The sequence below is a fragment of the Ranitomeya imitator genome, chromosome 1 (assembly GCF_032444005.1).
Source record: "Ranitomeya imitator isolate aRanImi1 chromosome 1, aRanImi1.pri, whole genome shotgun sequence".
Lineage (NCBI taxonomy): Eukaryota > Metazoa > Chordata > Amphibia > Anura > Dendrobatidae > Ranitomeya > Ranitomeya imitator.
In genome coordinates, this window is record NC_091282.1 from 1,123,657,796 (window position 1) to 1,123,670,248 (window position 12,453).

A 12,453-nucleotide genomic window follows, 5' to 3' on the forward strand; every position below is an offset into this window, starting at 1 on the left:
ACCTACCACTGGCTCCAGCCCGAACCAGTTCCTGCTTAGTGTCTGTAACAAGGCTCATGGGTCTGCTATTCAGACCATATATTATTTTCAATTTTTTACTTTTCAATTTTTATTCCTTTTAATGTATTACAGGGGCGACGGATCCCTTCAGGGTTCCGATGTCCTCAAACCAACAAAAGGCGGGAACGTGGAATGTCGCCTTCACGTACCCCCGCCTGCACCGTTAAAAGGTATTCCCGAGCTTCTTTAGGGGTGACGGTTCTCTTCAGGGTTTTGATCTCCCCACATCAACAACTGACGAGATCATGGAGCGTCGCCTCCATGTACCCTCTTCTGACCCAGGCTTATTTCAGCCGGACCAACAGCCCTGCTCCGTCCTAAGGGGCGTCCGTGCAGCCCCCAGTGCATCACCACTGATGAACAGTGGCAATGGAAGGAGACGGACCCTCCCTCTCCACCTCGCGGACAACGGGATGGTGGATGGAGGGTTCCCCGCATCGTCCACATTGCAACAATGCTGAAGCCCAGTCATCCGCGGCGGCGCCATGCCAGGATGCGCACCGCTGGTAAGAGAATCCAGGTAGGTGGTGGGCCCCTGGTGCAGATTCTCAGTACGAGCGCCTGTCATACGTGAGAGTGATAAATGGGCATCAGTGTCTGGGCAGATTTATGTGCACAGGGTGCCTGGGCCCTACACGTGGTGCGCATCCCAAGAGCAGCCCCCAGCATAAACATGACTTACAAATGCCTGTGGGATTCTTTCTCAGAGTTCCTCTAATTGTGTCTGACTGCAGCGCGCTCCCCCGTGGTGTTTCCCTCCCTAGGGTAACGTTCCTGTCAGCCACAGAAATTTAGGCCACGGCTTGGTCCTATACACAGAGCAACCCGAGGTTCCGCTCACCAGATGATGCTGTGCTTGTAGCCCCGCCTCCCCGAACTGGCGCTTCTCACTCACTGCGAGATTTCCGCACTCCACAACTCCGGGGGGCTATCTTTATCCACCTCGTCCGGCTCTCCTCAGCTGGCGCGGTGCTAGTGAGATCCCAGTGGCGGTCTTAAAAGGGCACAGTGGACCAGCAGCACTCTCAGGCTACAGGAACTGGGTAAGAGCCCTGACCCTGCAGCAGACACAGCAGCCCATATTGGCCTTTCCCTGCAGTTCTTTTGGGCTCCTCTCCCTATTGGTGGATATTGGCAGTATAAGATGCTAGCATACGGTGGTGCAGTATATCTCTCCCGAACCTAAAATTGGGCGACAGGTACACACCACTTCATGTACTCCTTGCCAGACTCTGTTGCCGTGGGGGACATAATACCCCTCTCTGCAGGGATGGTGATCCCGAATGATGTACCCAGTCCCCCTGAGCCTGCTTCATCTCTGTTGCAGTCCATAACGCCACTGACCAAAGCGACAATCACTCCTCTAACGGCCAAGGCCTTCACCAACCTGTCTCGGAGAATTCCTCCACCTCAGATTACAGAGGGCGATGGATGCCTTAAGGGCTCCACTCTCCCCAAACCTACAACAGGCGGGAACGCGGAGTGTCATCTCCATGTACCCCTTCCGGCATCTGTTTTCTGTTATTGGCATACCATGTTATTCTAGGTCAATCGAGGCTCATATGCCCTTTCTCCTGGCGCCGGACCAACAGCCCTTACTCATCCTCGATCAGTTAACCTCCTTGGATGTCCAGAGGTTCTTTACTATTTCCGTGCCGCCTCCTTTCCATCGGCCCTGATAAACAACAGTGATGGCAGGAAGATGGCGGTCCTTCTCCCCTCTTCTGACTCGGAGTAGGTAGAAGGAAGGCTAGGATATAGCTCACCTGCACAGAGAGCGGCCTGACATTCGCTTCACAAGTCAGAGGCTTATAGTGGCGAGATACTCTTTCCCCTGATTGCAGAAGAAATGGGAAGAATCTTTTCCAGTTGATCCTCCTGACATCAAAATCCCTTTGGTCCTTGCCAGATGATATCTCAATTAAAGCCCCCATGGACTGCCCGATAGTCAACCCAGGCCGTTTTTTTTTTTTTACCTGACTTCGGGTTCAGCACTCCCCCGCCCCCCCCCCCCCTTTTTGACAGGGTGTGGGTATCTAATGCTCTGGTCTCTTGGGCCGATACCCTGAGCAGGACCATACAGGACACTGGCCTTCAACTGGAAGCAGCAGAACTATCCAATCAGATCTCATTGGCCAGGGAATCTCTTGTATGCATTTCTACACTCGGCAGTTGCGGCTGTAAGCATAGCAGAGAGCAATCACCTTCCGATGGACACTGTTATTCAGGGATGGCAAACGGATGCTGCGTCAAAAAAAAGAAAAGTCCTTCATGTCTCTGCCCTACCAGACCAGGTGCTTTTTCGGCAAGAAGCTGTATTAGCATATCTATGACACTACAGGAGAAAACAAAATTCCCTGCCAAGCAAAAGTATAGGCGTCCTTTTTCGTCAACAGGAACGTTTCCGGTCTTTTCGTAGGCGGACCTCTATTCCTGTCTTGTCATATCTGGCTCTCCGTCTTTCATGATGAATGAGCCAGTCTCTTGGTGTCTTTCATTCAAGACAGTGTTTCCTCTCGGTCTACAGCACGGTTCATCCCTGGAGAAAGAACAGAGTTCTTCTGCAAGACAGATGCCTTATTCGTTCTTCCTGAGGGTCACAGGAAGAGACTAGTCGTGCCCAAATCTACAATAGCCAGGTGGAAACGCTCGACTATTCAGGAGTCTTACTGCTTTGGAGGCAAGCCTACTCCAGTGGGATTAGGGCACACTTTATTCGTTTGGTGGATGTTTCCTGGATCATTCGGCACCAGGCATCGGCGGTCCAGTCTGCACACCCTCTCGAAGCATTACAACATTCACACTGAGCTTTCAGCAGATGCGAGTCTGGGAAGACAGATCTTTCAGACGGCGGTAACGCATCTCTCGGCTGTTGGTGTGTGAGGTTGTATGTTTTGTCGGTTCCCACCCAGGGACTGCTTTGGGACGTCCCATGTTCCTGTGTCCCCCAATGAGAAGGAGAAACAGGGATTTTTGTGTACTCACCGTAAAATCCTTTTCTCTGAGCCACTCATTGGAGGACACAGCACCCACCCTATTGGCCTGATGGCTATGTTTGTTCTTTGGTTTGACATTGTATCCGTATTTGATTTATTTTGATCTCCTACTGCTTTGTCACTGAACTGGTTCAGGATGGAGCCAGTGGTAGGTGTATACTGCAGAGAAGGAGGAGCTAATTTTGTTATATTCACTTAGTGTCAGCCTCCTTAGCAACAGCAGCAGCATACACCCATAATCCTGTGTCCCCCAATGAGTGGCTCGGAGAAAAGGACTCCCCTATATGATCTATGGTGCATTGTTTAAAAATAGTGTTTCTAAACCAGATAACACCTCTTCATTTTAGAGGCAGGTACTTGTTACGTTTATTGGCAGTAATAGTATACAATCTGTATTATGTGATACTTCTGAGTGAAATACTGCACATCTAAGGGTCTTTTTTGTCTTTCAAGGTAAAATAAACTTTTCTAGATTAAAACTCATTTACACCAATCACTTACGGAAAAAGACAGAATCATGGTTGCCACGTATAAAGGATGATTTGTGGTATCGCTTGCAGGACCTATGGAAGGTATGGCTTTTATATTTTATGTCTATAACATGTCTTCCCCTAGTTCATCCTAGTTCTGCTTTGACTATTAATCTTTCCGTTTCCAATTTAGTCTGTTCTGGGCCTTCCTGAAGGCTGCCCTGACATTTCTGAAGACTCCTTATTTCTGCTCAGTGGTGGTGACTCTTTAAAGGCAATCCGGTTCCATGAAGAAGTGGAGAATTTCGTTGGTGGATCTGTGCCGGGACTTTTAGAAGTTGTCCTCAGTGATACTTTCCTGGACATTCACAGATGCCTTCTTAAATGTACTTCTCTGGTCATGGATAAATTACAGGATCACACTAGTGTAACAGACATAGGAAGCCATGAACATCACAGTGTAGATGTGAGCGAGAAGCACCCAACAAAGCGAAGATCTGAAGGTCCGAGATCACAGATGGATGCTGCTTCTTTTGTATCCTTGAGCAGAGGCAACAGGCTGTTCATAAATGATTGCTCTGGACTAGACGAACAGCAGTGCAAAGTAACACATGGGTTAAGTCCAGATCTTGCATGGAATTTGCAAGGGTCTAAACGGACAAAGCCAACTCCATCTTCTGAGCAGCTAATGACCCTACAGGAAAGATGGGCATCAGACACGGGTAAATGTGTAGATGCATCACCTCTCCTTGTTCTATCATCTGGCAAAGACTCGGCCAGGACTGTGTACATTGGCTCCCATTCACATAGAGTCCAAGCTCTTCATCTGGATACTGGAGCAATTGTGTGGGAGAGAATCCTTGGAGATCGTATTGAATCTTCGGCCGCTGTGTCTAAATGTGGAAATTTTATCCTTGTAGGTAAGAATAGGATGAATCTTGTCATTAGGATTAGTCTACACCTGCAGAGTACTGATTATATTCACAGCTTTGGAATGGAATGTCTGTAGTGTATAAAGCCATTTATTTAATTGTATAGAATTTTTAAAGGGCATCTGCATCTTCAGAAAACTTTTCATTTTCAGAAGTCTTGATCGGTGGAGGCCTGGGTGCTCAGACACCCATTAGTCCCTAAAGCTAAGGGGCAGAAGCACTCACACGAGTATTGCCCTCATCCGACACAGAAGATGGGCTAATAGATTAAGATATATGAAACAGTCTATAAGAAAAGTCTGTTTTGTATTCGGCAGTAAATAACACCAATGGCCACACAGTTACATGGTGGCCATTTGGCTTTAGATTTTGGACTGACTTTTAAATGGGTCCAGAGCTGAAGACCCACTTCTGTATGCATTAATAGGAGATATGGACACGGGTGGTCTTAGGCTATGTGCACACGTTGTGGATTTTGCTGTGGATCCGCAGCGGATCTGCAGCTGCGGGTCCGCAGCAGCTTTCCATTCGTTTACAGTACAATGTAAACCTATGGAAAACGCAATCTGCAGTGCCCATGCTGCGGAAAAAAACACGCGGAAACGCTGCGGGTTACATTCCGCAGCATGTCAATTCTTTGTGCGGATTCCGCAGCAGTTTACACCTGCTCCATAATAGGAGTCCACAGGTGGAATCCACATAAAATCCACGGTAAATGGTAAAATGCAGTGTATTTTACTTGCGGATTTATCAAATCCGCTGCGGAAAAATCCACAGAGCTGAAAACTACCTGTGCACATACCCTTAATGTGATACAATAAAAAGCTTTCTCCTCCGTCTCATTGTGGGACACAGGACTGTGGGTTTATGCTACTGCCGCCAGGAGGCTGACACTAAGTAAACATAAAAAAAGTTTAGCTCCTCCTCCGTCGTATACACCCTGACACTGGCCGAATGGGAACCCAGTTTTTGCTTCGTGTCTGAAGGAGGAACAGGTCTGCTTTCCAGACTCTCCATATTTTTCCTCTTCACATTGGAAAAGAGATGGGGGCGACGGACCCTTTTGAAGGGGTCCGATCTCCCCAAACCAGCAACGGGTGAGCACGTGGAGTGTCACATCCATGTATCCTCTCCCGCAATGTGGGACCTCTTGCCGGACTCAGCCCTGACCACCCTAAGGTAACGAAACCCTAGGCTGTACAGGAGCACATGGACTGTGTGCGGCCTCCACCTCATCACCAATGCTCAGACGGCGGTGATGGAAGGAGGCGGGCGGTCCCTCTCCTCATCCCCTGAAGGGAAGATGGAGTTAGGGTGCCTGCACCGTCCTTTTCAGACAGTCCCCCTCTAACCTTAAGCTCCATCGCGTGGTGGGGGGCTGGGAGGGTTCCTGCTGCAGCACGCATCCCTGGAACAGCGGGCGCTGCGGTCTTTTTGCCGCTGGCAGCGCCGCGGGGATCCTGGCGCCTGGTCCGCCCCCCTTCATCCTCGTTCAGGGTAGGCCGCAGGTGGAAGTCACGCCCCTTCCGGCCGCGTCATCGGCCGGCAGGCTCGCCCCTTCTTCCCTGGGCGAACTCTGGGGGGAAAAATCTAGGCCCCGGCTTCTGTCGTGTTAGGCCGCGGGCAGAAGCCCTGCCCCTACCGGACGTGTCATCGGCCAGCGGGCCCCACCTTCCTCATCCCTGGAGCGAACGTGGAGGAAAAATTTAGGCCCCGGCTTCTGCTTTCCATAGGCCGCAGACTGAAAACTCTGCCATTTCCGGCGGAACCACCCACCAAGGAAGCGCTCCTTTTTAAAGGAACATCACAGTTGTGGTCCTGTTACAGGTTCCACAGGACGGACGGGGACACAGGACTGGGGTAAGTGCTACTCCCCCAGCCTGACAGCTGCCATATTTGTTTCTACAACCTATCTAAAAACACTGATTATATCATCAGCAGACCATGTCTAGAAGGACCAAGTCTCATACGGTTTTATATACCGCATGTGTAGCCTGTCGGTCCGCTTTTCCGCATGCCCAGAGTAATTGTCTCTGTGAGGCCTGCGATTCCGAACGCGTTCAGGAGCTATCCCCTGCACTCACTGGAGCCTCGACTCAGGCAGAAACTGTAGTTTCTCCCCCCGGAATGGCTCACGTCCTTGTCGCAAACTATGGCATCCCTAACAAAGGCAGTCGAGTCCCTTCAAACCCCGGCTGGGGCCCGGGACAGCGGTTCTTCTGCCTTGGAGAGGTCTTCCGACTCACTGGAGCCTCCGGCCTACAGGGGCCGTGCTCTCACTAGGCAGACACGGGGGAAACTAACCCACACAGCGTCTCCCTGTCCATCAGGTGAATCTGCATTCTTGAGTTCCGCCTCATTCACCCTCACCAGCGGAGATTAGTGAACATGGTTCAAACTACGATTCTGAAGAGTCCCTCACTTTAGAGGCGCATGATTATCAGGAGTCAGTAGACAGCCTAATTGAGGCTATCAACCAAACCCTGGGTATAAAGGACGACTCTACCTTGGCCTCTGGCCATAAGGTATCGTTCAAGAGGATCAAACCGCCTCATAGGGTGTTTTCCACTCACCCTGAGTTTGAGGACTTAGTCCAACGTCACAGGGAGCATCCGGACAGGCGTTTCTCGTGACAGAAGGCTCTAAATGCAAGAGCTGCGTAAGAAGTGGGCAGAATCCCCTTCGGTAGATCCACCAGTTTCTCGTTTGGCCTCTAACACGCTGCTATCCCTTCCCAACGGCTCCTCTATTAGGGATCCAAGTGATCGGCTCATAGAAAGTTTAGCTCGTTCAGTTTTTGAGGCCTCAGATTCAGCCCTCTCGCCCTCTTTTGCAGCGACTTGGGTAGCTAAGGCCATGATATCTTGGTCAGAATCTTTAAGGCTCTACAGGAGAGGGACCTACCAGCGGAATTCATCTTTGGATGCAGCGAACAGTGCGGCATTGGCTGCCGCAAACTCAATTGCCATTAGAAGAGCTCTTTGGTTGAGAACTTGGTGGGCTGATTCTACCTTGAAAAAATCCTTACGACTCTCCCATATCAGGGTGGTCGATTATTTGGGGAAAAACTGGGTCAGCTCATCTCTGATACCACGGGGGGAAAAGATATTTTCTCCCACAGCAAAAGATTAAACAACCTTTTCGTTGCCAGTTTCAGGCTTGCTTCAAGTCCTTTCGTAACACCAGGTGGACTCCAGTGTCAGACCCGTTGAGAAGAATGCGGTCCCAGCTGCCAAGATCAAGGGGATCTAGGTCCCATAGGTTTTCGGCCAAATGACTGGAGGCGGTCTCCGATCGCCACCGACAGAGCAGGCGGCCATCTACTCTTGTTTCATCAGTCCTGGCTCACGGTGGTTCACGACAGGGGGTAAGAGAACTGGTGTACTGAGGGTACAAGATAGTTTGTCAGCCATCCCCCATGCTGTCAGCATTACTGTGGATACTCTTTCTTGCCTAGGGTGGCTGGTGAATCTAAAGAAATCGTCCCTGGTACCATCTCGGAAAATCTCTTTTCTAGGGATGATCTTCGACACCTCACAAGGTTTGACAATCCTGCCCCGGGACAAGGTGCTGACCCTCCGGCAAGAGGTAAGGGTCTTTCACCGGCCGATCTACCATACAATCCGGTTCTACATGAGGGTCTTAGGAAGGATGGTGGCGGCAATAGAGGCAGTGCCATTTGCGCAACTCCATCTTCGTCCTCTCCAGCATGCACTTTTGGCAGCATGGGACAAGAATCTGTGCTCTATCAACCTCAGGTGCCGGCTGTCTCCCCAGGTCAGACAGGCTCTCGCATGGTGGTCAATGAGTCCTTCTCTACGACAGGGGAAGCCTTTTCCCGCAGCCCATTGGCTGGTAGTCACGACAGACGCCAGTCTTCTCGATTGGGGAGCAGTGTTTTGCCATCACACAGCCCAGGGACGCTGGTCCTCGCCAGGAGTCAACCCTTTTGATCAATCTTTTGGAGATTCGGGCGGTTCGGCTGGCTCTGCAGCATTTTCATCATCTTCTGGCAGGCCACCCTGTCCGGATTCAATCGGACAATGCCACAGCGGTGGCGCATATATAAATCATCAAGGGGGTACCCGCAGCAGGGCGGCCATGCACGAGGTAAAACAGGTTCTCTACTGGGCCGAGAAGAATCACTCTGTGATTTCGGCAGTCCACATCCCAGGCGAGGAAAACTGGGCTGCAGATTTTCTCAGTCGTCAGGGCCTTGCATCCGGGGAGTGGTCTCTCCATCCTGAAGTTTTTCGGCAAATATTCCAGTGCTGGGGAACGTGGATCTGATGGCTTCCAGGATGAATGCCAAAGTACCCAAGTTTGTCGCCCGGTATCGAGATCCACAGGCGATCGCCGTGAACGCGTTAGTACCTTGGAACCAGTTTCGTCTCCCATATCCGTTTCCCCCTCTGGCACTGCTCCCGAAGGTTGTCAGGAAGGTCAAGAGAGAAGCAGTCCCAGCAATCCTGGTCGCCCCAGATTGGCCTCGTCGGTCATGGTACGCAGACCTAGTGCAGCTGCTCGTCGAGGTTCCTTGGCGGCTTCCAGAGCACCCAGATCTACTGTCTCAGGGCCCGATCTACCACCAGAACTTAGGGGCCCTGTGTTTAACGGCCTGGCCATTGAATCTTGGATTCTGACGCAGGCCGGATTTTCCCAGAAGGTTGCCGCTACCATGATTAGCGCCCGGAAATCCGTCTCCGCACGTATTTATCATCACACCTGGAAAGTTTCCCTTTCATGGTGTAGAAAGCGTGGGCTTCCCCCACTACGCTTCTCCATCACTAACATTCTTGCTTTTCTCCAAGCCGGCCTGGATTCAGGGCTTGCACCAAGTACCCTCAGAAGACAAATATCAGCCTTGTCGGTTCTTTTTCAGCGCAGGATCGCTATCAATTTACAGGTGAAAACTTTTCTACAGGGAGTCGCTCACATGGTACCGCCTTAGAGGGCCCCCCTGGATGCTTGGGACCTTAACCTGGTCTTAAGTGCCTTACAGGAAGCTCCTTTTTAACCTCTTCAGGACGTCTCTTTGACTTACCTTTCCTGGAAAATCGTGTTCTTGGTGGCCATAACTTCCATTAGGTGGGTATCAGAGCTGACGGCTCTATCCTGCCGGGCTCCGTTTCTACGGTTCCATCAGGATAAGGTTGTGCTCAGGCCAGCACCTCTTTTTTGCCAAAGGTGGTTTCCTCCTTTCACATTAACGAGGACATTGTCTTACCTTCTTTTGCCCAGAGCCAACGCGCCGTGTGGAAAAAGCTCTCCATACGCTAGACCTAGTAAGAGCGCTTAGGAGGTACATTTCACGGACGGCACCTTTTCGGCAGATGGATGCGCTGTTTGTACTCCCTGAGGGTCGCAGGAAGGGACTCGCTTCTTCAAGATCGACCATGGCCAGGTGGATACGATAGGCTATTCAGGAGGCCTACCGCGTCAAGGGCATGGTCGTTCCGGCCAGAATCAGAGCACACTCCACTCGGGCAGTGGAGGCTTCCTGGGCACTTCGGCACCAGGCTTCGGCAGAACAGGTTTGCAAGGCAGTAACTTGGTCCAGTTTGCATACCTTTTCTAAACACTATAATATCCATACTCAGACTTCTGCAGATGCAAGTCTGGGTAGAAGGATTCTTCAAGCAGCGGTAGCGCACCTATAGGCGGCAGATGCCTGGATGTTATTCCGGTGAGTGAATTTCCCACACAGGGACTGCTTTAGGACATCCCACAGTCCTGTGTCCTCCAATGAGATGAAGGAGAAATAGGGATTTTTGTGTTACTCACCGTAAAATCCTTTTCTCCGAGACACTCATTGGGGGGAAACAGCTCCCTCCCTGTTAGCCAGATGTCTTTTTTTTTTTGTTTCATTTTTTTGTTATTTGACTTTATCAGGCGGTGGGGTCGTTTCTAGACATGTTGTCTCTGTATTAATGCTGACTTTTTTTTTTTGCTTGTTCTCCTACTGCTTTTTACACCAAACTGGGTTCGCCTTCGGCCAGTGTCAGGGTGTATATGACGGAGGAGGAGCTAAACTTTTTTTTATGTTTACATAGTATCAGCCTCCTGGCGGCAGAAGCATACACCCACAGTCCTGAGTCCCCCAATGAGCATCTTGGAGAAAAGGATTTTACGGTGAGTAACACAAAAATCCCTATATCTGTTTCTAAGGTTGTCATGGAGCAACCAAAATGGAAACCATTACTCACTCCCATAGGGGCTGTAGTCCAGCTCCCCCAGGCGATAGGTCTTCATATTCCTTCAGTTACACAGAAATGTCAGTTTCCATTTGAGATTTTAGGAAAGATGAGTGACGTTTAGTAACATCAAGATTGGTTGTCCTCCTGTTTTGATGGGAACTAGACTAAGGGTATGTTCACATCATGTTTCAGCCACACATTCATGCCTCCATTGTGGGTTCTGTCTGAACTCCAGAAATCAAGACCCTGTTGTGCCCTCAATGAAACCATAACGTTGTTTCATTTTTTTTCTGTCATGTCCGTCTTTAAAGGGGCATTTCCAGCTCACACATTAATGACTTATGTACAGGATATGCCATGAGTGTAATAGATTCTTCACCACGAGGACCTTCTCCTATCTTTAGGATGTGCCCCCATTGAGGACTGCTGGCAAGTTCCCATTCATGTGAAGCATGTAACGGGGCCACATTCTCAAGAAAGATAGGAGACGGTCCTGACGGTGAGAACCACATCTATTACACATTCATGTCATAACCTTTGGATATATCATTAATCTATGAGATGTGAATACCCATTTGAAGGGAATATCTCTGTCCTGTCCAGCCCTTCCCCCAAAGTGTTCACATGGTCATGTTTCTTTCTGAAAGTTATTTTCATCCACACATTCTCTGATTAAATCTGTTGCTCCCTGGCTTCAGAATCATTGTTTTAAAGGGAACCTGTCAGCAGGATTGTGCACAGTAACCTACAGTGGCGTAACTACAAAGTTATGGGCCCCGATGCGAACTTTCAAATGGGCCCCCCCCACCATGCCAAAATATTTTCCACCCAAATTCACATTTTCCCTATTCATTTCGGACACTATAGCTTTATTGCAAAGTTGAAGACACAAAAGAGAATAGTAAAACCAAAAACACTCAGTTTGAAAAAATGTTGCAGTAATCCGCAAGTGCTAGTAAAAGATGTAAAAAACAGGGTATTTGGTTGATACGTTTTTTGCAAAAAATGTATACTAAGCTGCTCTACCAATCTTCACGGTATACCCTTATCAGAGCAGTCCTAACTAATGTATGCAATCCCTATCTGATGTATTTAAAAACCTGATCATCTGTATATAACCTGTGTGAACAGGGTTCAGAGAGGAAAAATCCATGTGTGCATACAGGATAGAACAGCTTTTGTGCAGATAGCCCAAGAGGAGTGGTGGAACTCCCCAGTCTTGTAGACACAAGAGAACAATTATGGAAACAGGAACACATGGGCTACTTGCACAGTGAACAAGTCTGTATGATCATGTTCACACACCACCAAGAAACCTGAAGACACAAAAGAGAATAGTAAAGCCAAAAACACTCAGTTTGAAAAAATGTTGCAGTAATCCGCAAGTGCTAGTAAAAGATGTAAAAAACAGGGTATTTGGTTGATACGTTTTTTGCAAAAAATGTATACTAAGCTGCTCTACCAATCTTCACGGTATACCCTTATCAGAGCAGTCCTAACTAATGTATGCAATCCCTATCTGATGTATTTAAAAACCTGATCATCTGTATATAACCTGTGTGAACAGGGTTCAGAGAGGAAAAATCCATGTGTGCATACAGGGTAGAACAGCTTTTGTGCAGATAGCCCAAGAGGAGTGGTGGAACTCCCCAGTCTTGTAGACACAAGAGAACAATTATGGAAACAGGAACACATGGGCTACTTGCACAGTGAACAAGTCTGTATGATCATGTTCACACACCACCAAGAAACCTGAAGACACAAAAGAGAATAGTAAAACCAAAAACACTCAGTTTGA

At 49.1% G+C, this 12,453-nt stretch overlaps 1 protein-coding gene across 1 annotated transcript in view; it reads left to right on the plus strand.

The window, feature by feature from the left end:
- AASDH (aminoadipate-semialdehyde dehydrogenase) overlaps positions 1-12,453 on the plus strand; it is a 64,233-nt gene that overhangs the window by 29,546 nt on the left and 22,234 nt on the right. The window contains exons 10-11 of the mRNA XM_069744445.1: positions 3,510-3,628; positions 3,720-4,446. Coding sequence (XP_069600546.1) covers positions 3,510-3,628; positions 3,720-4,446 — 846 coding nt within the window. The remainder of the gene's footprint in view (positions 1-3,509; positions 3,629-3,719; positions 4,447-12,453) is intronic.